The sequence below is a fragment of the Manacus candei genome, unplaced genomic scaffold, assembly GCF_025592945.1.
Source record: "Manacus candei isolate 608988 ecotype Guabito, Panama unplaced genomic scaffold, ASM2559294v1 h1tg000086l, whole genome shotgun sequence".
Lineage (NCBI taxonomy): Eukaryota > Metazoa > Chordata > Aves > Passeriformes > Pipridae > Manacus > Manacus candei.
Genome location: NW_026138134.1, coordinates 3,075,853 through 3,100,613, shown reverse-complemented (window position 1 = coordinate 3,100,613; position 24,761 = coordinate 3,075,853). Strand labels below are relative to the sequence as shown.

Sequence of the window (24,761 nt, the reverse complement as noted above, 5' to 3'; positions counted from 1 at the left end):
AAGGGAAAGAGTTATCCCACCCTGGAAAAAGCTGGACATTTCAAAAAACCACTACCTTTCTCAGACCTTGGAAAATTTCCATCTATAGAAACACAAACCCCTGCCACTCCCCCAGACCAGCCCAATTTATCAGGAGCAACCTCTAAAACCCAGTCTAACCTTCCTGCTCAAACCCAGCGCAGAAAAGCCACTTGAACCCTGAAAAAGCCAGTTATCTGCAGTAATAAAATTCATGGCCTCTCTTGGCAAATAAACACACAGTGATGAGGCTGCAGACTTGGCCTCTGGCTCTTTGTCTCAGTCTCCTCTCGGAGCCATCCTGCTGCAGATAAATAATTAAGCACGCGTTGGAACGGAGACCCGAACACGCGTCCCCTCCATCCCGGCCGAGTGCCCGAGCCAACGGGCTATAAAACCTCTGCTGGCCCAACAAATATTTATCCTTGCAAAATGGAGCAGCTTCCATGAAAGAGAGCTGGAGTTGTGCTCTGTCCTTGTGCTCCACACAGACCTCTCCCAGGAGCAAACACTGACAAGTTGGAGATGTGGCTCTGTTGGCCAAACTCGGAATGTTTCCATCCCTTGGCTCAACCATACAAGGAAAAATAACTGTGACCATCCAAGAGCAGTTCTTATTATCACAGAATCATAGACTATCCTGAGCTGGAAGGGACCCACAAGGACCATCAGTCCAACCCCTGGCCCTGCACAGACACCCCAATCATCCCACCCTGTCCCTCAGAGTGTTGTCCAAACCCTCCTGGAGCTCTGGTAGCCTTGGGGCTGTGCCCACTGCCCTGGGGAGCCTGGGCAGTGCCAACCACCCTCTGGGGGAAGAACCTTGTCCTGAACTCCAACCTAAATATCCCCTGACACAGCTCCAGCCATTCCCTGGGGTCCTGTCCCTGGTTACCAGAGAGAAGAGATCAGTGCCTGGCCCTTCATTTCCCTTCATGAGGAAGCTGTAGACTGTGATGAGGTGTCCCCTCAGGATTAAAATTTTGGGGATAAATATTATTAATAACTAATCATTGAAAATACTCATAAATTATTAATAAATACTAATACAATTTGGAGGAGGAAAACATCCCCCTATCTGAGGTGCTCAAACTTAGCTGTTTGGAGAGCTGAGCTAGAACACAGCTTGTGGGATTCCTGTGGGGCTCTTCTTTGCAGGGCCAGGAGCTGGACTTGGATAATCCTTGTAGGGCTCTTCCAACTCAGGATATTCTAGAATTCTATGACTATTTAACATGAACAGCCATGGTGGCCTCTTCCAAGGGTCATCAGGGCCACCCAACTCATTGCAAACTCCACCAGTCCTTGAGGATGCTACAAAAGCTCCTTTAGGAATCCCTCTTATTAAATCTGTCCTTCCTCCATTTGCTGGTCCACATCAGCAAATCACATTCCTAGAGAGAATTCCTCTTTCTTGGCCCTCTTAGTTTGGATTCTCTTCCATCTCCCTCCTCCAGTGGAATACGGGATCATTAATCCCACCCAAGGAAATGAGACTTTTGCTCACACACAGGAATACATCTGAAGTTCCTGCAAGAAGTAACACATTACCTTGGTGCTCTGACAGCATGAAAAATGGTGCTGGGGAACCATCCTGCTTTTTTTCTTTTATCAGTAATTCATTCAAGGCACCAAACCCACTCCTAGGAGTGGCTGGAGTTCACTTTCCAGAGTAAAATAAACTAAAATAAGAAAAACCTCCTTCTGTGCAGACATTGCTCCTACAAATCTGACTGCTAATGGTATTTGACATGTTGGTAATCTGTGCTTTTTTACCATGATTCATTTACTGTGGTTCTGCTTGATTATTGTACATTTTACACAGGGATGCACAGAAAATGTTGTTGCTCTTTTTTTTTGCCTCCTTAAACAATTTTATTCCTTCTAGAAATGGCTCATTTTTGCTCCCCACATTCCAGGGTAGGGAAGGAGGGAGGGAAGGAAAAAAGCAGAAATCAAACAGAAAATAGGCGGTGAGAGGGTAGAAAATAAATGAAAAAAAAGGGGAAAGAGAAAAAAACAATAGAAAAAAAAATAAGCTGAGAAATTATGCAAATAGAAGAAAACAAAGCCAAGATCAAGAAGGGCACAGAAGAGAACCTGGATTTTGGGAGAGCACATCCTACTTCTGCCCAGAGACTGGAGCAAAGGACAACCTAACCAGTGAAGACTCATTTGTATTTATTTTCCATGGATATAAGTCCTCTTTAACTAAAAACTCAATGTCTTCTCCATGCTCAGAGTGTTTGTGACATTAGACATGATGTTCTCCTGGAATTCTCTGCGGTTTGAAAAAAGCTGGGAAGAAAATAAGTGTTTCTGCTCTATAAAAATTTTGCCCTTTTTCTTGTAGAGAAGAAGGGGGGGGAAGAAGCCCTAAACCAAAATTCTCAAATTACTTAAACTCAAGCAACAGTTGGGCCAAAGTCAACATGATCTTTAAATTTCAACTCTTTTTCCTTGCTTATTAACTAAAAGAGAAATTCAGCTACACTTCAATTCTTTATTTTGAGCCAGAAAAATCACTTGCTTTTTCTTACGGAAAAAATAATTTTAAAATCTTGCAAAATGTTTTCATTTTCCTTGTGTTTGCTAGTTCTGCTCAAACACTCCATGGAAACTGGCCTGTTCTCCTGGAAAGCTGGATTTCCTAAGGCAGCATGTCCCAAATTAAGAAGAACTATCCTCTTTCCATCTCACATTAAGGCTGTTCCCACTTGTAGGGACAGGACAAGAGGGAATGGCCTCAAGCTGAGGGAGGGAAGGTTTCAATGGGATATTGGGAAGAAATTCTTCCCTGGGAGGATGGGGAGGCCCTGGCACAGATTGCCCAGAGAAGCTGTGGCTGCCCCAGCCCTGGAAGTGTCCAAGGCCAGGTTGGATGGGGCTTGGAGCAACCTGGGCTGGTGGAAGGTGTCCCTGACCACGGCAAGGGGTGGGACTGGATGATCTTCAAGGTTCCTTCCAACCCAAACCTTTCTGGGACTCTCTCAACTCCTGACCAACCACGGCAGAAGGGAATTCCATGCCAGCACCATGAATCTCAGCCCATCCTCAACAATCCTCATGCAAAACAGGGAAGGATCCGCTCCCTCAGCTCCCAGCACCTTGGGACACAGGGATAAACGGAGGGACAGGAGACAGCCAGACTCCACTCAGGTGAGTGACCAGCAACAGAGACCTGGATAATCCACCCACCCTCTTGGCAGTGGGAAGGAGCTGCTCTGCTCCCCATCCATCCCTGATGTTATTACGGCTCTCTGATGGCTTCAAGCTGCCTGGAATCCCCGGTTAGTCAATAAAGAAAACGAGAGATTCAACAATTGTTTTCGCTCGGGCTGCCTTGTAAAGCCTTCGTCTCTCAGCAATGAAACAAAAGGGGACTAATAACACCCCATGCTGCAAAAGCAAGTGCCAAGGAAGAGGCAGAAATCAATTATCTGGGTGAAATTCAAAGGCAGAGGAAGTGGCAAACACGTCCACAGCAGCAAACAGCACGAATAATCCCATTAGCACGGCCGCGCCTCCCTCGCGGGAGCACCGAGCCACGGAGAGAGATGATAATTAAAATAAACAAACAAAAAGTAGCCTCAGCCTCACGGGTAGGGGATGGAGGGATGGGTGGCTGGCACCAGGACGTGGCTGAGGGCAAGAGGGGGAGCTGGGGTGAAGCTGGGGGGGATCAGGACCCCGAGGGTCAGGTTGGATCTCAGGAAAAGGTTCTTCCCCCAGAGGGTGGTTGGGCACTGCCCAGGCTCCCCAGGGCAGTGGGCACAGCCCCAAGGCTGCCAGAGCTCCAGGAGGGTTTGGCTGATCCTCTGGGGCACAGGGGGTGACTCTTTGGATGGGCCTGTGCAGGGTCAGGGGTTGGACTGGATGACCCTTGTGGGTCCCTTCCAGCTCAGCATATCCTGGGATTCTGTGAAAGCCACCCTTCCCTGTCACTGGATGCTCTGAAGGGCAGCAGATGGTTAAACCATTACATCTTCAATATAACCTGCCAAAATGCAGCTTCCTAAGGCTGGAGCAAACCCCCAGGAGGGACCAGGATGCCCTCAGGATGCACTGCTGCTCCCCACAGCAGGGACCAGCTTCCCAGCATCCTTCTCATACCCCTCTGCAGGAGCAGAGATGCTGGGCTGGTACCCTGGAACACATACAACCGCCAACCAGCTCTGCCAGGTCTCCCCAAAATGTCTCTCTCATTTGGCTGATCCACTGAAAAACTTCCAACTCCATCTCTCACTGTTCTTTATTGGGATGTCCCATCCCTGGAAGTGTCCAAGGCCAGGTTGGATGGGGCTTAGAGCAACCTGGGTTAGTGGAAGGTGTCCCTGCCCATGGCAGGGGGTGGAATGAGATGATCTTTAAGGTCCCTTCCAACCCAAACCATCCTGGGATTCCATGATAAATCCAGGCAGCCCTGCTGCCTTGCAGCAAATCATAATTTAAACCCTCTCAGTCTCTTTTTCTGACAAGGGCTGCTCTGGCACCGCAGGTGGCACAAGCCAAGGGCATGGTGGAGAAACCCAACCCTCCCTGGGCATCAGGAGAGCACTGTGGAGTGCTTGAGCCAGCGGGGAAGGTCTCTGCCTGCCCTCAGCTGGGCTGCAGAGAGGGACACGTGGCTCTCAGGGACACAGCTCCATGTTCCAGTGGCACAAACCTCAGCCAGGCTGTAAATCCATGTTTCCCGTGGGGCAATTAGACCCAAAGTGGCTTTGACCCTCTAAAATCGGGCAATTTGAAGCTGTCATGCCAGTGTGTCCATTGGGATTAGGGCAACCCCGAGTGCCTCCACGGTTTGTACTCTATGGACCCCCTTTGGAGGCCCAGGACAGGGGAGGGGACGGCTGCAACCCCAAATCCAAAACCACACATCTGTTTTTCAGGAATGATGCTCTGTGAGGCACTTCCAGCAATTCCACCAATGCTCTTGCCCTGGAGACAGGCTCGAGGAGCTGCAGAGGGGGAACTGCAAGAAAATAAACCAGCACCAACTCTTTATTTCCTTGTCATTTCTCAGCGCTCGGGGCTACCCGAGGACAGAGATGTTCAGTTCTCCCCCATTCAACAACATTTCAAATCCTGGTGACCCTCTATTTTATCTCAGGAACCCATCTGGGCAAGGACAGGTTAAGCATAATTGTTTGTGCAGCCCCCATCCAGCTTCCCAGATAAAATTTATTGCTCCAGCATAACTCTCTCTTTACTTTTTTTCCCGAGCATCTGCTGCTGGCAGCTCTTGGAGATAGGACATTGCACTGATCTGGTATTGCAATCCTGATTTCTGCTCAGAAAAAGGCTCTCTGGAGTCTGTGAGAGTTAATGGGAAATGGGATACACACCATCTTCCAAGGATTTAGGATCAGAACCAAAATGAGCTCAGCAAGCCAAAAAAAATCTAAAAAATCCTAAATCCTTTTGCCCTCACCCCCACGGCTGCTCTCCCTAACAGAGCCCCTTTGCCTCCAACTCTGGCTCAGATATATGGCTACTCTATAATTTACAATTGTCTCCAAAGACACTGCACAGAGGAGTTCATAAATTTGAGGGGAAAATAAAAAAAAAGGCCTTTTCAAGCATAATTTTAATATCAGGCTTTTCATTTAAGGAAAGAGTAACTCAGATTAATTCCTGGAAATACTGTCCTCTGCCTGCTCCACTCAGTCCATCTGCCCCAGAAGCATCACCAGCCAGGGACAGGGATGAGAGTGAACCCACAGCCCCAGACAGACCTGTGACACATCTCCACAACTACTTAAAATACAAGATTAAAATGCAGTCACTTAATCCCCTGCAAAGCCTCTTAAGTGTTTACATCAGGGTCAGCTCACTTGGTGCTTAGTAAACCTGCCTCTGAAAACAGCCCAATTTTGGCCCTTCCAATGACTGTCCAGGAGGTTGAAATGAGGGATGGGATCAAAGGCAACAAAGACCAAGGAAAAGAAGGTAAATACCTTCAGTAAAGCTCATTAGGGAGCAAGGGACTTACACAACCTTCTCTTTCACATCCAGCCCTTCCCTGAGCTGCTCCCATGTTCTTCCCCCAACTTCCCTTGATTATCTCTCCAAGTTGATAACTGGGATGATTTATCCAGGGGTGAGTCCATCAGCTTCACTGGAGACATTTTCACCAGGGACAGGTCCACTGCTGGTGTGTGTGACAGCAGAATGGCTTTTGGCTGGAGAGGGTCAAAGGAGAGCTAAACCCTGATAAAACCATCCCAGAATGGGTCTGGAACCTCTTGGACTCCTGCACCCCTTCCAGGCTCCTCATTTCCCCCAGAAGCCAAAGCTTTGCTTCTCCTCACGACCTTCCCCAGGGTCCCCACCAGCAGCTCATCCAATCCCAGCAGCATTATCCCAAAGAACTGCGTCGAGGATGGTGTTGCAGAGCACAGCCAGGAATTCTGAGGGCTCGCAGCAGGAGTGATGAAAACAAAACATGCTTTGACAGTTTATTTAGGCCGGGCTCTCTGCTCTGCCACGTTCAGTTTGTGTCATCTCACAGCCACGTATTTCCTTTCTTCTTTTCATCTCCTCCTTGCTTAAGTCAACCAAAATTAGAAGGGGGATCCTGAGCTACAAAGGGAACTTCTGCATCAGTTCTGCTCCCGCCGTGTTCAGGTGACAACAGGAGTCTGGGTTAGTGGAGCCTTGGAGCTGGAAAACCAGCCTTGTGCCATGGGACAGTGTGAATCCAGCTTCCTGTGCCCTGCCAGGCTGCCCCAAAAAACACCAGGACCAGCTCCTCCAAAGGTAAGGAATAACTGGATTCCTCTTCCCAAGGATTTTGGGAGCAGCACAAACTATTCTTGCCTGAACCACGGGCTGGTAACACCACCCAGAGCTGTCCTGCCTCACTCAGGCCCCTGTGCACATTAGTTATAACCATAAGCACTAATGTGTGTGTGTGTGTATATATATATATGTGTATATGTGCTCAAATACACCCAGACACGCACTCAGTTTGCAAAGTCCACATGATCCTACAGCTGTATTTCAGCATTTCAATACCAGGGTCAGAGTGAATCTCACTGTCTCCCTCTTATCTTCCCTCTGCATACCAGTGCTGTCAATGCCATCGGCAATTTTACATGGAAATGAGCCCATCCATCACTCCCTGCTTTGCAGCGCCTCACTTCCAACACTACCATGGAGTTACACCATTAAATCTCCTGGCTTTACAATATACATCATGACATATTTGACATCAATCAGCTGTGTCAGTCCGCTCACTGTAAACCATAAACTTGCTCTGCATTCCAGCTCCGTGCACAGTGATTAAAACCTCCTCAGCCGGGCTCCCTGATTATGGTGACAAATGGCAGTGCCTTCCCTTCTGACTCAACACTCACCTACCCTCTCCTGATCGCCCCTGGCCAGGCCAGCTCTCATCCCAAGTTGTCCATGGGCACTGCTCACTCCCTGGTTGGCTCTCTGGTCTTCCCCGTCTCCCATTTCCAGGCCACTCCATCCATCCATTTCCCTCTCTGCCAGCATGTGTGTTTCTCCTGCAGTTCCACTGACCCCACGTCCTTCAAAGCCTCTGCTGGTACAGCTCTGACCACCTCTAGAGTTGAGGTGAAGCACCAGAAGAGACATTTTTGGGAATGACTATGACCTGAGCAATCTGATCCAGAGGGTGGAATCCCCACCCACGGCAGGGAGGTGGAACAGATGAGCCTTAAGGTCCCTTCCAACCCAAACCATTCAGTGATTCTGTGACCTGGATGGATGTAGGTGGGTCAACAGTCACCCAAATTCATCCTGCACAGCCAACACCTGCCAGCCTCACACAGGTCCTCACATACATTCCGTGTGTCAAGTGACTTTGTGCAGACACTCCATAATCCTGCTTCACGCAGCATTGTGCTCCAAGGCACCTCAAAAAAACCCTGTTCCAATTGTCAGGACGACTGATCCTTCCCTAATCCCATTTGCTTCCTGAAGAATGAGCAACTCTGCATGATTCCTGAGGCTGTTAAGTATCAGGTCTATCAAGGCAGGCACCAGACTTCACACACAAATGCAAGTTTGAGGGGTTGGCTTCAGGCCACTGAAATTTTGCCTTCTACTTAGTTTTCATCTTTCTCTGGTTGGAAACTCAGGAAGAAGAATTTAATTGGGCAAGTCTGGACTTAAGTACCTGTTCTGAGGATGTATTTTTTATCAATCTGCAGTAACTCAATACTTCAACATCGTGTGAAGACACAGTTTATAAAAGCATTTAGTGCCAGGACAAGGGGGAATGGCTTCCCACTGCCAGAGGGCAGGGCTAGATGGGATACTGGGAAGAAATTCTCCTTGGTGAGGGTGGGGAGGCCCTGGCACAGGTTGCCCAGAGAAGCTGTGGCTGCCCATGGATGCCTGGAAGTGTCCAAGGCCAGGTTGGATGGGGCTTGGAGCAACATGGGCTAGTGGAAGGTGTCCCTGCCCATGGCAGAGGTGGAACAGAATGATCTTTAATGTCCCTTCCAACCCAAAGCAGTCAATGATTCTGTGCCATTTTGTATCACACACACAATTGTTCTTCTGGACTCACTTCTCAAAGCAACCAATCCTACTAAAACTGCAGTCCAAGAGTGAAACCATTACAGAAGGTGTGATCACATCACTAAAAACCAAACCTTGAACAAAATCCCACCCCCACCAAAGACAGCACTTTCAGACTGGGTTCCTTGTGGCTTAGGAAATTGAGATATTTGGGAAGCAAACCACAGGTGGCTGCAAGAAGTCACAAAGCAGGAGATCATTCCACCTTCCAGCCAATTTACCTCACTAGAACTTATTTCAGCATCTAATTCCTGCTGTTTCTTGCACCAGAGAAGCCACACAACTTATTGCCATTACTCCCTCCCTCTGCACATCCCCATGAGAAGGGGATAGAAGACTCATTAGGACTTGCAGAACCTAAAATAAACTCTTATGTCTTGTACCATCCCTTGAGGCTTTTCCAGGTGGTTCTTCTGCCACCACATCACCTTCTGGGCACCAGAACCACAGAATATCCAGAGTTGGAAATGACCCACGAGAATCATCGAAGTCCAGCTCCTGGTCCTGCACAGGACCACCCCAAGAATCCCACCTGAAGACAGAAGGAGCTCAGAGCTAATGTTTTTCCCATCTAGTGCCTTGTAAATGACCTGGGATGAGGCATGGAAATTGTGGAAGAAATCAGACAGGCAGAAGAGGGAAAAAGTTAACAGCTCGCTTTCATTCTTGGGACATGCACAGAGAAATGATCCCTCCTTCACTGAAAGATGAATGGGCAGCTGTACAGGTTATGAGGGAGGTTTTATTGCAGATCAATAAATCTGTGTCACAAACCCCATCTGGAGGGAGTTTTAATTTAAAGAAAAGAGTGATGAATGCCGAAAGACAATAAATCAAAAAGTTGTGAAACCCCACCGGCATTAACCTTCTGTCAATGCAAACACGGGCCCTGGGGCAGGGGTGGGGACAAGAGTTTGCTGGACCTGGGTATCAGGAGCATCAACATGGATCCAGGAGGCAGGAGACACTCAGGATTTATTACTGTGGTGCTATCAGAGATTGGGAGGTGTCAGGAGGAGATGACTCTCAGATCCAAATCGGAGAGAAAACCAGAAAAAATAAACCAGGCAGAGATCACAGCAACAAACTTGAGACAGGACTGACAGCAAGAGGGGAAAAGCAGAGATTATCTCAGATCTCTGCTCGAAACACACGGAAAGGATCCTCCTCCCAAAGCCCTCCCTTCCCTCCTGTGGCTTCCTCCATCTGCCAGCTCAAAAATAGAACCCAAACTAACCCAAATCTGGTCAAAGGCAGTGACAAGGGAGGCTCTGTTGAAGCCAAAAGCCTTCAGGGAGAGGTTCCAGAGGAAGCACCACGTCCCCAGGGAGGCTGCATTAAAGTCCAAGTCCTTTAGGGAGAGGTTCTGGCGGAACCCCCAGTCCCCAGTGGGGATTCCCAGTCGCTCCACAGGGTTGGAGGTCAGACCTGGACGCCTTGGCTTTGCTCCCTGGAGAGGCCAAGGTCTCCTCTGACACTGACTGAAGATGAATCAGGTGCCTGCAGCCCATTTCACACAGCTGCACCCCCACTCCTTCCCTGGGCCCACCTGCCATTCACAACACCTCCAGCTCATGGAATGACACTCGGGGAATACTTCGGCTGGAAGGGAGAGCACCAGACAAAAATCTCCCCAGCTGGGAGGCTTCCAAACATCTCAAACACCAGTTGCTTTAAGTTTTGGAAATGTGCACTTTTTTTCTAAATTCCCCAGCCGTGCTATTAATCTTATCTTCCATTAGGCAAACGAGAGCTTTTTAAAAAATCCAATTTACTTTTCCCCGTATACACTTCAGGTTAACTTTATTTTTCACGTTACTCAGCTTGAACTAAGCAATAATCATTTCCAGATTAATGATGATAATTTCAAACACTTTTCAGAGCAGGCATCTTAATATCCTCTCTGACCAGCCAAGAATTTCCTGTTCTACAACAGGATTACATTTAGGAAGATTAAACACGTTTCTGTCTTGCTCGAGGCGCTGGGGACGGGGACTTGGTGAAAGACTCTCAGCAGCAAATCTCCATCCAGGACAAGCTCAGGAATGCAAAAAAAAAAAAAAAAATAATTTTCTTTTCCCCCTAAAATAAAAGCAATTAATTTTGTACCTGTAGCAGGTCCTAGAAACAGTCATTCCATTGGAAAAATCACAGAATCATGGAATGGTTTGGGTTTGAAGGGGCCTTAAAGCTCATTTTGTTCCACCCCCTGCCATGGGCAGGGACACCTTCCACCAGCCCAGGTTGCTCCAAGCCCTGTCCAACCTGGCCTTGGACACTTCCAGGGATGGGGAGTCCACAACCACTCTGGACAACCTCTTTCAGGGCCTCTGTGCTCTGACAGTAGATTCAAATGCTACTTTTTATCCCTAATTCCACTAATTTAGCCCCAAAAAGAAGTGCTGCCCCACTAAAATGCTTGTTGGTTCCGCAGGATGTTGGAGCAAGGGAAGGACTTGGAGCTGGGGAAGTGCCCTCAATTCCCCCCTGCAAAGAGGAAACTAAGGCCAAGGGGGGCAATGCTGTGGCTTAATTGATGCTTAAATTGAAACACAAATTAAATCCCAGAGGATCCAGTCGAGCTGACTGAAATGGTCTCATCCCAGGGGGCTGATGTCGGCGAGATTAGAAAAATCCCACTCCTGTATTCAGTCCTGCTTCTAATGGATTCAGGTTCCTTTCAAAAGACAAATACCATAATAGGAGAGGATATTTCACGTTGTTTCTCGAGGGCTTTTTACAGGCTTTGAGCCACCAAAACAAGAGAGAAAGCACAGCAGGCACTTCGGCAGCAAAAGGCAAGCTGATGAGGTGATGGAAAACACGGAGCAGTTTGGATGCACAGTTGATGCTCCTGCAATTCAGGAGCTGATGGGAGAAGGAAACTGAAGGGATAAGTGGAAAAACAGCAAAAAATGTGATCAGAAAGAGGCAACAGAGCTCCCTGAATTAAAATTACACTGAATTATTGCTGAGTTTCTCCTGTGTTCCAGCTCGGAACAGCCACGACCAAAACCCTACAGCTCTCACACACTTCCCCGCTCTCATCTTCATCTGAGCAGGTCAAACCACAGCAGCCATTGCTGCACTCCAACAAAACAGGCTTTGAGGTGTGGAGAAGGGAAAGGGGTCAGGAACTCACCAACCTTCACTAATGACTTGAACCCCACCCGAAATCAGGGAGCTGATAACGCTTCCCTGGCCCTGAGCTCTGAGCCGGAGTTTCCAAGGCAGCGACACCTCCCCAGGCTTCAGCTCAAAATGCCTGGGGCCATTCAGAACAGGGCTGCTTGAAAACTGAGGAAAAATTTAAAACACCCAATAAAGCCTTCAGTCAGATGAGAAGGAGCAACACTGAGGCAGAAGTCCATGAATGCAACCCCCGTGGTCATCAGGGACAATTTGTTCATCGAGGCTCCTTTGGGATCCCCATTTCTCCCACAGCCCAAAGCAACAGAGGGGGGAAAGAAGGTGGTGGTTTGTTTTTTTTCCTGCTCAAACTCAAAGCTTTGACAGAGAGGCAGAAAGGAGAGCGAGAGTGAATATTAGCACACCAGCTTTTTGGGTCACCATTAAAAAGGATCATGTGAAAGGAGGTCAGATAAATATTTAACATGGTTATTAATATCTGCTCCTAATTTCATTCCTCCTCCTCCCCCTCCCGGCTCCTCCCTTCACTCTTCATCTCTTCATTTGATGCGGTTGATCCCTTTTAAGAAGGTCAGTCGGGATCATAGGATGGAGCTGGCTGGGAAAGGGGGGGAAGAAAGAGAGGGCTGTAACCTTCCCTTGTGGAGCACGGCTGGAATTAGGCTCGGCTGGCTCTGGATGCCGAGGAATCAGTGATACCCTTGGATTTCTCCTCCCCAGCTCACAGGAACGTTCAGCCCTGGCATCAGTGCAGCTCCAGTGTGGGATGTAGGGATGGAAAACCAGAGCTGGGGCCACAAACACAAGGACAAGGAGCTGCTGGAGCAAGTCCAGAGAAGACCACGGAGATTCTCCAGGGGCTGGAGCCCCTCTGCTCTGGAGCCAGGCTGGGAGAGCTGGGGGGGTTCAGCCTGGAGAAGAGAAGGCTCCAGGGAGACCTGAAAGCCCCTTCCAGTGCCTAAAGGGGCTCCAAGAGAGCTGGAGAGGGACTGGGGACAAGGGATGGAGGGACAGGACAAGGGGGAATTGCTTCCCACTGCCAGAGGGCAGGGTTAGATGGGATACTGGGAATGAATTCCTGGCTGTGAGGGTGGTGAGGCCCTGGCACAGGTTGCCCAGAGAAGCTGTGGCTGCCCCTGGATCCCTGGAAGTGTCCAAGGCCAGGCTGGAGCAACCTGGGCTAGTGGAAGGTGTCCCTGTGCTGGCAGGGAGTTGGGACTGGATGGGCTTTAAGGTCTCTTCCAAAAAAAACCCCCATTCCATAATTATAAAGCAGTGGTGGCAATACAGCCTTACAGATACACACAGACACAGAGGGGAGGAGCTGGTCTAGAATTCCTAGAGCTTGTCTAGAGCAATGTGCCCTGGAGCAAAGAGGGGCATTATTCCAGCAGAAAAGGGCATCTGTGAGCCCTCAAAAGGGGCTCACCAGCACTCAGACACCAGCAGAAAACCAAACAGGAGCCCAAAACCCACAAACCAGCTCCTCCTCCACGGCTGCCAACCCTGTTAATTCACCACTGAACCCACAACAGTGGGTTGCTCCTTGGTTTTCCAGTGAGAAAACCAGGATCAGGTTCCACTTCCCTCCCTCCCGAGCCTCTGGGACCTGCTGGCAGGCAGCTCTTGCCAATACATCAATTTGGTGAGGCAAATTGCCTCACTAAAAGCACCATCTTCATCAGTTTGGGATCTTCACAGCTGCATTTCATGTTGGGGTTTTTATTTGCAAGCCTTATTTACAGATTTCTCCACACACACCTGTGTGCTCTCCTTTGCATTTTCCTGTGCTACACTGCCATCCTGCCATAATTTCTTTAGACAATATTCCTTTAGGGAGAAGAGAAGCACCTCATCCCATTCTCCTACACAAACAGCCCAAGAAATGCTTCGGGGTGTTTGGGCCATGACCCCTGCACCAATTCCCTCCCTGGCAGAGGATGCCAAGAGCTTCTCATCCCCTCCATACCCCCAGAAACTCATTTCTCCCAGTGTCCTCACCCCGTTCACTGGCTGCCAGGCTGCCTCAGAAAATTTACAGCTCCGTTGAGGAGAGCTGGGTGACTTAGGGCCAGGTCTGGTTAAAAATAAAAGGCTCCTAACTCGAGCAGATATAAGTCATCCCGCTCCACGCTGAGCCCAAGGAAAACAACAGCGAGATAAATAATTGTAAAAAAGGTGGAGAAAGAAACTCACTTTTCTTGTTTGGGTTTTAGATGGGTCCTGGAAAAAACCCCAGCAGTTCCTCTGCCACCATGCCAGGAGATGTGGGATCCTCTCCATCCTCTGGCACTGCTGGTGTTCAACACCCAAAGGCACGTCCGGTGCCCAGGGATTTCAGCTCATCCTGGAGAAACCCCCAGATGTGCTGAGCAACCAGCACAAGGGTTGAGGAGTCAAGTGGTCAAATATTAGGTCAGGCATTGATTCCAGCTCTTGGGACATCCCCACCCCAAGAGGGGGGTCCTCATTGCTCAAGTGACTGCACAAACCTGCTCCAAAGACAAAGTTATCCACCTCCTTCTCCGGGGTTTCCCACGACAGTGTTAAATGCTCCACAAACATCCACACAATCAATCCTTGCAGCCCTCCCTCCATTTCACTGTTTTCCCTGTTTTACAACCGGGAGCAAAGCCCCTGGACCTTTGGTATTTGAGTCTCCCTGGGTAAACTTTGCCGGCGGGAAAGGAGGGAAAATAAGAGCCCCAAATCCAACGGAGCACCCAGGGGAGGAGGGTGACCTTCAGGCAGGGAGAAAGTAAACAGCTCAGCCCCACAGCATCGGGGTTGGGGTATTTACACACTTGTGTTCCAGCATCTAAATTAAGAAGCCGACCTCCCCTGGCAAAGATGTGTTGCCACAGAGTTGTTTGTCCAGGAGGTTGCCCAAGGAGACGCCTGTTTGCTGTGGGACAGGGGGCTCTGCCAGGAGAAGTAAATCCTGATGTCCTGCAGGATGGCTCTGATGGACCAGGAGGGGAATGCTCCATGGGAATGGCACCCTGAGGACCCCAGTGCTCCTTGGAAGTCCAACTCAGCACTGAGACACCAGGCTACCCCTTGCTTCTCCCAGTTTGATTATACCAGGGAAGAATATCCACACACCAACAGCCCCAGTTAAGAAACCAGCCCTTAGGATCTAATTTCCAGCCTTTTCTCCCTCCCAGCCATCCTTTTCTTCCTCCAGACCTCCCTTCTCCCTCCCTTTTTTGCTGCACAAAAGGTCTGCTGCTAAGCAGGGGTTGCCATGAAAACAAGGTAACCCTTCGGGTGGGGAAAAGCACCCACGTAGCATCCCCTTCTCCTAAAATAAATAAATAAGGGGGGAAAAAAAACCACGAGAGAGGTTTACTGTCACTTGAGAGGAGCGTGGAGGAGAAATTATGGCAATTTGCTGTCGCTGGAATCAAATGCCCAACTTGCCAGCTCGCAGCAGGGCACTGCCATTAATTCCAACACTTCTGTGGGAGCCGTGTTCCCATTAAAGGGGCCAATTTCGAGTCCATTTCCCTGATCAACACACGGCAGCCGGGCTCCGAAATTGGGGCTTGACAGATTTGATCAGGGCAGAGTTTGCACAGGTTGTGATTTTGGCAAGGAAACGACAAGGGAAAATCGTGCTCGAAATCCCGTGGAGCGCGGGAGGCGGTGGGAGACGTCCCTCATCCCGGCACCATCCCAGTTATCCCAGCTGGATATCGCTGAGCAGCAACAGGCCAGGGGAATTGGATGGATTAACTGCTGGAAAAACAAAAATGTTATTTAATCAAGGCATAACGAAGTCCAGCCATCTCCTGCGAGTTGCTGCAGGGATTGGCAGAGCTTCCTCCAGCCCAGCTCGGGACAGCTGAGCTGCAAAGGAGCTCTGCTCTCCAGGACCTGATTCCTGCAGTTTTCTCCCGAGTATTTCCAGGTAGAGGATAAAATCCTGCACAGGAAATACCCCAGGATATCCAGGGCTGGTGTGAAGGTGCTGCAAATCCAGGATGCTCACGGGGGCATTGCAGACAGACAGAGGGGTGAGTGCCAGCATGGAATTATCTCCCTGGGGTCTAGAAGTCCTGGATCGTTAGGTTGGAAAGAAGGAAGTGCATGGGGAAGGCAGCATCACTTTTTCTGCCTTATCCCAACCTATGTCAGCGTGTGGACAATCAGGACTCCAACTTGCTGCACCTGAGCCTTGGGATATCTGGGGACAGACAGCCCCTCCTCTGCCCCCATCCCAAAACAAACCATCCCCGTGCCATCCCTCCTGGAAAGGGCTGTAATCCCTGCCGAGGTGGGGAGCAGGATCATAGCTGATGAATATTCATTCCAGCAGTAAGTCCCCTATCAGGACTTCCAGGCAGGTGGCATTAAGAGCCGATCCCCGGAGAGTTTTGTTTTATTCTCGGGAAGCAGAGCCTTGACTTGGAGACACAATAACTCACTTAAGGAAAGCTGATTCTCCCTGCTGGGGAATTGGAAAAGGCGACACTCAACTGACAGCCTGGCAGCACCTCTCGTGTCTCTCCCTGTCCCTTCTTGGATGCAAATCCCTGTATCAGCTGCTCACTTGGGGTTGGGAGGTGGGATATAAAGAAGGGCAAAGCATTCCTTGCTATTGCTTTGGAGCCAGGACACCCGAGCAAGAAACAAACCCCCTTTGCAGGCCTGTGCCAGGCTCCCGAGTGCTGGTGCCTAATGGAAACATTTGCAATTACAATGATAATATTATGATTCTAAAAGGAATTACATTCTGCTGACCTAAATATTAACTGTGCAGCAAGTTGGGGCTATGTGGACTTCAACAAAGAATAATGCACAGCTCTTTCCCAAGGATTTCCAGGAGCATGGGGTAGGAGATGGAGTGATGCCACAGCACTCCACCCCAGACCTGCCTGTGCAAGGTGCTGCCTCAGTTTCCCCACCTTTACAAAAGGGATAAAAAAAGGACAAATGGAAGCATTGAGAGCATGGAATATTTTTCCCCTATAAAAAAAAAGCAGCAGCAATCATCACTAAAAGATGTTTCTCTCGTCTGAAATTGCACAGTATTAAACTCCTGAGCAGTTGTGACAGGTGCTGGAACAGCAGCATTCATTATCAGTTTGGTTCTGTTCAACGCTCCTCACCCACGTGCTCCTCCCCAGAGCCTGCTTTACTCCTCCTCAGGCATCTCTTGGAGTTTGATGCCTCTTAACCCAGGGACTGACGTCACGGCATCCCCATCCTGCCACTCACCACCCCCCAGAGCCCCATCCTGCCACTCACCACCCCCAAGGGCCCCATCCTGCCACTCACCACCCCCAAGGGCCCCATCCTGCCACTCACCACCCCCAACAGCCCCATCCTGCCACCCACCACCCCCAACAGCCCCATCCTGCCACCCCCATGAGCTGTGTGTCATAGAATCCCAGAATGGTTTGGGTTGGAAGGGACCTGAAAGCTCATCTTGTTCCACCTCCCTTTCACTCATTCCACCTTCCACTGTCTCAGGCTGCTCCAAGCCCTGTCCAACCTGGCCTTGGACATAAGGATGGGGCAGCCACAGCTTCTCTGGGCAACCTGTGCCAGGGCCTCCCCACCACTCTCACAGGGAACAATTTGTCCCCAATATCCCATCTAACGCTGCCCTCTGGCAGTGGGAAGCCATTCCCCCTTGTCCTGTCCCTCCAGGTCCTTGTCCCCAGTCCCTCTCCAGCTCTCCTGGAGCCCCTTTAGGCCCTGGAAGGGGCTTTCAGGTCTCCCTGGAGCCTTCTCTTCTCCAGGTGAACCCCCCCAGCTCTCCCAGCCTGGCTCCAGAGCAGAGGGGTTGCAGTCCTTGGAGCTTCCTCGTGACCTCCTCTGGACTTGCTCCAAAGGCCCACACTCCAGACATACCCAAGATCACCTTCCCACTCCATAACCCCCCTTCCTCAAGGGGCTTGGGGCACCTCAATCATCTTTTAGCACCAACACTCTGCTGCACCCATCTGTCCCACTGTGGATGACCAAGTTGCCATTGGCCAGCTGTGTATGGGATCTGTGTTTGTGTCCCCATCACACATCTGCCAGCAGCCCACAGAACCCCAGAATCCCAGAATCCCAGAATCCCAGAATCAGAGAATATGCTGAGTTGGAAGGGACCCTCCAGGATCATGAAGTCCAACCCTCAGCCCTGCATAGGCCCATCCCCAGGGTCACCCCCTGTGCCCCAGAGGATCATCCAAACCCTCCTGGAGCTTTGGCAGCCTTGGGGCTGTGCCCACTGCCCTGGGGAGCCTGGGCAGTGCCCAACCAGCCTCTGGGGGAAGAACCTTTTGCTGAGATCCAACCTGAGCCTGCCCTGACACAACTCCAGGTTATTCTCCTGGGTCCTGTCACTGTCACACCACCAGATGGATCATCCACCCAGACAATTTGGGGGGTACAGGAAGTGGTTTGTGCCCCTCTGTACTCAAGGTTTCACTAAAATAGCAGCTGGACATCTTTGGGACTGCATGGAAATGTCAGGAGAGTGAAGCTACTTCCCATCCATCTCTGGAGGAGCAGAGATCTCCTCACGAGCAGGCTGGCATTCCATTTGCATGGATGGAGGGAGGCATAGAACACCCCCAGCTCTGGCCCTCACATGGATATAAATGAACACGAGGTCTGATGGTGCTCCCTGCATCCAAATTCCTGCTTGTTGAAGATCATGGCCTCTATTCATCAACAGATATGAAGCTTTTCCTGCTCAAGACACTGCTTCCCACACTGGGCAACCCGTGGGGGATTGCAAAGAAGCTCAGTGTCCATCAGGGAGGAGGTTAATTACGGCTCCCTCATCCCCCCACGGACACGCCGCCGCCGAGGTCTGCTGAGAAACCTCCTCCTTTCCCTTTGGATTGCCAAGATGAACATATTTAATCCCTCCTGTGCTGCTCACAGAGCCCTGTGAGCCCGAGAAGATTCATGGCTGGCTTTTCACGGTGCTGCTCTTCCTTCTAACGATGCCCTTCCCACTAATATATGCCGGATGGGATTTGCATTAGTCAGAAAGGGGCACCATAAAACAGCATAGGGAGGAGGAGAGGAGCCTGCAGGCAGTAAAACACCTGGGAGGAGCACTGCCATGTGAGGAACAAGCCTTGGGCCCCCCAGAAAGGCTCCATCCTTAGTGCTGAGCCACCCCACTGCCAGCAGAAACTCTCTTCCTCTCGGTATATGAGGAGTTTTACATCCCTTTCTCAGTTCTTCAGACCTGCAGGAGGTACTGGATGATGATAGAGGTGGAAAATCCAAGCAATTCCCTCTCCCTCCCTGCCCAGCCTTCCTGAGCAAAAACAGAGGGTGCAATAAATACATCATTTTCCTGCTTCTAAGCACATGCCCCAAGCCAGGAGAGGGGGGGAAAAGCCAACAGGAATAGGCAGAGGGTTGTGAGCACAACCACCTTGGATGTTGAAGGTGCAGGTTGTGACACAAAGCTCTGTCCCCAGCACTGCAGGGAGTCATCCAGAAAGCTGCAGGAGGAAGAAATTCCCTTTCCACGGTGGGAAAAATAACGTGCCCTCCCAAAAGAACGGGGGGGGGGGGAGGGGAAAAAAGATCGAAAAGAACCGGGAGCAACCTTTAAAAAAAAGGTGCGTTGTTTCTTTCCGCTTTTTAAATGGCATCATATCAAAACAGCCCATAAAAAATGAATCTGAGCGTGTTTTGTAAATTATAGATTAGCCAGGAGCAATCCTTCACTACAAAGCTCAGTGCCAAGTTGCAATTCCAGCAGCGTTTCAGCGGAGCAGGCTGGGCAGGAGGTCGCAGCAGTTGTAACAGTGTGTTCTCCCAGGATTATTGTTATTCCTCTGCAGAAATAACACCGGGGCTCTGCACAAGGCCGGCCTGTGGGGAAACAGGGGGTGGGTGGTGGCGTGTGGAAAGGAGCAAGGATGGGGCTAAAATTGTTCTTTATTCCCTTTATCTTGCCCTGACTAACTGAAGGTACATGTCACACACAGCTGGGTGGAAACGAAATCACTCCTCTGCCTTCCCCCTTTGAGTCCATCTCTGAGTAATCGGAGATATTCTCGCGAAATCAAGGTCTTATGACTGAGTGGGAGGGAAACTACTGCTCTAAATAGAGAGTTTCGGGCATGAAGCTGAACAAATGGCTGTGTGTCTGGGTTGTGAGCAATCCTGGGGATGGAGGACACGATGTGGCACCTGAGTGGAGCATCACTGATGCCATCGGCTGCATTTGGGGTTTTATTTCACTGTTCTCTGCAGGTATCAGATGAAGAGGTTAATGTTAAAGGCACCTCATGCCAAAAAAGGGGGGTCTGAAAAATAGCTATATTGGGGGTTTCTGCTAATTTCCAGGGAGCTTTTATTACTCCTCCTTTGTTTGCCCATTCCTTTTGAACACCAGCAGCACAATTGGCCAATTACCATAATTGGGTCACCCCTAAAGCCTGTGATAGACACCCAGGGCAACCTACCAGAGAGAATCTGACTTATGGCTCATTATTAGCAGGAGCTTGACAGGTTATTTCAGTAACAGGCAGCAAAGCCATCCGAGGAAAGGCACTGGGGAAAACCTGGGGCTGTGCAGCCGGAGATCAGCTCAGCCACCGAGGATCCCCCAATGTCACCTCCAGGCACCTCCTTTGTTCCCCAGGATGGGGGGCACAGGGTGGTCCTTGCAGGGGTGCAATAGAGCTGCAAACACAGGCACAATCCCTCCTGCCCACAGAAGCAGGGCATCACTTCAGCTTGGAAAAGTGGCAGCTCACAGATGGCAGCAAGATCCCAAACGTGGTGGCTCTGAGCTTCACCCAGGTCTGGCCTTTGTCTCAGTTTTTGGAGCTTTTTCCACATTCCAAGGTTGGCTGCCGGGTTTTGTGATGAGGAGACTGACCACCAGACCCTGGTCCTTGCCCATCTCTGACCTTGGCATTCTTGAGTCGAGAAGGTCATAAAAACATAGAATATCCTGGGTTGGAAGGGACCCACAAGGATCATTAAGTCCAAATCCTGGCTCCTGGATCTGCTCAGAGCCATCCCCAGAATCCCATCATGTGCCTGAGAATCACATCTTCACCTACGTGGGACACTCAGTTTGTGACCAGCAGCTCAGAGGAGGAAAGGAGTAAAAAGCTGATTTTCTACTGAACTCCTGTAAGACCCCTTCAAAAATCCCAAATCCCGATTTTCCCCTCCCACACTGCAGCATTTTGCCCCACAGGCATCAAGCCTGGATGAATTCCCTTCACCCCACCCTTTCCAAGGAGGGATCCTGCTCCTCTTCCCTCCATCAGCACTATCAATGTGTCTGCACCCAAACCATGCATCCACATCCCTGCCTCTCCCTGGGCTGCCAAAGGACTGTGGAATCAGGATGGAACAGATGTTTTAGGGACTTCATAAATCCAGGAAGATAAAAAAAACCACCCACCCCGCACTTTCCAACAGCTCCCCCATGCTGATGGACTGGCACATCAGAAATAAATACAGCCACCCACAGAAACCCGCTGATAAATCTCCTCTGCGTTGCATTCTATATTTATTTTATATATATATATATATGAGTTTGTGCACAGATATATATATATGAGTTTGTGCATAGATATATATATTTTTACTCATACAAGTACGCATATATAGGAATACTCATGTTTTTTCAAGACTAAAATTGCTAAATTTAGACCATTATGACTAAAAAAATCTTCCTTCCTCTCTCCTATCCCTTCCTTTGCTCCCATTAATCAGAGCAGCTCCCCCATTGCTCGTGTTTCCCTCTGCCCCCTCCCTCCCATGGCTGTTGTGACTCCCCAACTCCCCCCACCCCTGTCATCTCCCCCACTAACTCCTCACCAAACTCCAATGAGTTTTTCTAATTAGAGTAATTAATTTTCTGCCCAAGTTAATAAGACTGTCTGCAGTTGAGAAATAATTGGACTTCCCAAACACCAATATCCCCTCCCTTTCCCCCTCTCTCTCCGCAGTGAGTGGCTCCTTAATAACTCAAAACCTCTGTTTTTTCACCCGATGGTTTTGTGTTCCCAGCGTTATTTAGTTTTTTCATTAACACTCCAACACCAACCTTTCCCTGCCTGGGGGACACCAGGAGAGGAGTGTGGGCTGAGGGATGCTCTGGAATATGGGGGATCCTTTCCAAGAGGCAATAAATCCCTTTGGGAATCAACAAACACATGGGACCAACCACCAGATTGATTTTCCCCGCACCAGCCTTTGCATTTTCCCCTGCACATTATTCTGGGGTTGGGATTGATTTTGGTGGCTGGTGCTGTAAAAGGACTTTTTACCATCAGGAAACTCTCCATTATATCCTCCAGGTAGGATTTTCCTGGAGATAAGACCTTATAACACATTCCATGGCTGCCTGAGGAGCCTTTCAGCACTCTGAGATAGATTTGCAGATGTCCCCTCTGCCGCCCTTGGGGACAACAAGGTGATGTCCCAACACACAAACCCTGCAGCCTTTGGGTTCCCCAAAGCCTAAGTTGGTCTGAGTATCCATCCAAGCTCCACGTTTCCTGGATAAATATGTTTTCCTGGTTGGAAAGGATTCAAGAGCATCACAGGTGGGGCTGGACCACCCTCATCCTTGAGCCTGAGCACCACACGGGCTGGAGTTGGGAGGTCAGACAGGACAACCCTTCAGATTTAGCAGCCAAAACTAAATGCTAAAGCCAGTTCACAGGAAAAAAAAAAAAAGGAAAAAAAGGAAGCAGAATTGTGACAGCACAGGAAAAAAATATCTCCGTTTTAAAAGCATTAATGGAGCAGGCAATTCAACAACCTTCACCCCAGAGCACCCAAACACTTCGACTTCATAAAAGAAAATGGTTCAGTGACAATGAAGTTCAACGTTTCAATGAAAAGGGCCTGTCAGGTTTGGAGCAGAGTGAATCAGGCCATCAGAAGAGGCAAATCCACATCAACTCTGACTCACAGCCGAGGCAGAGAAGAGCAAAAGCTTTGCGTGTTTTTTATCAACACAACCCCGCGCCCAGAGATCCCCGGGATGGGAGGATTTCATGTCCTGGCAACCTCAGAGCGTCTCCTCCAGGTGAAATTTTGGCTGGTGCTGCCCAGAAGGTCAGAGGAGATTAAATCAATGAGCTGTCCTGGCCTTAATACCCTAAAACGGGCGTCCTGCCTCTCGCTGCCCCCCTCCTGCTAATCAAATAAAAGGAAGAAGATAAAATACCAACCACAAACGAGAGATTTGCAGCTGGGGGATCTAATTCCAGGAGGCTGCAGGCCATAAAAAGAAGGGATCCATTAGCATCCACTTACCTGCCATGATGAAGTGACCGCGATAAAGTGCACAGGATTAAATAAATTTAAGTGAATCCCCTGACGGCATTTTTATGGGATTGAAAGAGGTTTTATCCACTCACAACCTCTATCCTCGGAGGGAACTGATTCAATAAAAACCAAACCCACTTCATCTGGCAGGAAGGGAAAAAAAAAATACACAAAAACTCTGCAACGTTTACAGAGTCACTAAAGCAGTCAGGGAAAAAAATTAAATATAGGGCAAATCCCTGAGTGGGAGAAATGCGCAGAATTCTGCTGCTAGAGCTCAGCTCCATCATTTTCACTTCCAACTTTTAATGCTCCTTCCCTCCCCGGGGCAGGAGCAGTCAGTCCCTGCTGCCAGGAACCTCACAGCTCCTACAGCATTTGGAGCGAGGGAAAAAAAGCTTTCCCACCTTTTGCTCCATATCCTGAGACTGCCTCCTCCATCCCTCCAGCTCAGCACCTAAACAGCCCCTGCCCCCCAACTCCAAGGCAGCCTGGATATCCAAAACTGCCTGCAACCTCCTCTCCCAGCAGCCAGGCCAGAAATAGGTCTCGCTCCCATCTGCCAGTGAGGATGGGAATTAGTTCCTTCCCTGCTCCTCTGTTTTGTGCTGAGCTCTGCAAAGGGCCGCGCCGAGGCTGCTGCTGCCTGCAGATAACATCCCGCTGCTCCCCCAGGACACGGCTGCCATTTGCCATCCAGCACACTCCATCTGCTGCCACAGCCAGTGTGCATCCCAAACACTCAGCATCCCAAACACTCAACATCCTGAATACAAAGCATCCCGAATACAAAGCATCCCAAACACTGAGCTTCCCCAGTGCCAGATATCCCAAACACAGAGCATCCCAAATGCCAAGCATCCCAAACACTCAGCATCCCAAACACTCAGCATCCCAAACACTCAGCATCCTGAATATAAAGCATCCCAAACACTCACCATCCCAAACACAGAGCATCCCAAACACTGAGCTTCCCAAAAACTGAGCAACCTGAATACAAAGCATCCCAAACACTGAGCTTCCCCAGTGCCAGACATCCCAAACACTGAGCGTCCCAAATGCCAAGCATCCCAAACACTCAGCATCCCAAACACAGAGCATCCCAAACACTCAGCATCCCAAACACTCAGCATCCTGAATATAAAGCATTCCAAACACTCACCATCCCAAACACTGAGTATCCTGAATGCAAAGCATCCCAAACACTCACCATCCCAAACACTCACCATCCCAAACACTGAGCTTCCCCAGTGCCAAGTATCCCAAACACTGAGCATCCCAAATGCTGAGCATCCCGAACACAGAGCATTGCAAACACTGAGTTTCCCAAATGCCAAGCATCCCAAACACAGAGCGTCCCAAACACTGAACATCCTGAATGCTGAGAATCCCAAACGTCAAGAAGCCTTAACATGGAGCATCCTGAATGAGAAGCATCCCAAACACCAAGCAGCCCAAATGCTAAACATCCCAAATGTCCAGCATCCCAAACACTGAGCATCCCATATGCTGAGCATCCCAAACTCCAACCATTCCAAGCACTGTCATCCCAAACACCACTCATCCCAAACAACAAGCACCCCGAACACCAAACAGCCCAAATGCTGAGCATCCCAAGTGCTGAACATCCCAAATGCCAAGCATCCCAAATGCCAAGCAACCCAAACACCTGAACACAGACCATCCTGAATGCTGAGCATCCTGAACATCAAGCATCCCAAACTTCAAGCATCCCAAACTCCAAGCATCCCAAACACCGA

General features: G+C 49.6%; 1 protein-coding gene across 3 annotated transcripts in view; it reads right to left on the bottom strand.

Annotated features, from left to right (window-relative positions):
• LOC127482320 (protein CEPU-1) overlaps positions 1–24,761 on the bottom strand; it is a 353,430-nt gene that overhangs the window by 180,241 nt on the left and 148,428 nt on the right. The window contains exon 1 of one of the 3 annotated variants that reach the window (XM_051812521.1): positions 22,990–23,011. The exons of the other annotated variants lie outside the window; for them this stretch is intronic. Within the exon in view, the coding sequence (XP_051668481.1) occupies positions 22,990–22,996 (7 nt within the window). The 5' untranslated portion in view covers positions 22,997–23,011. Of the gene's footprint in view, positions 1–22,989; positions 23,012–24,761 lie in introns of those variants that run through there. 3 annotated transcript variants of the gene reach the window in all.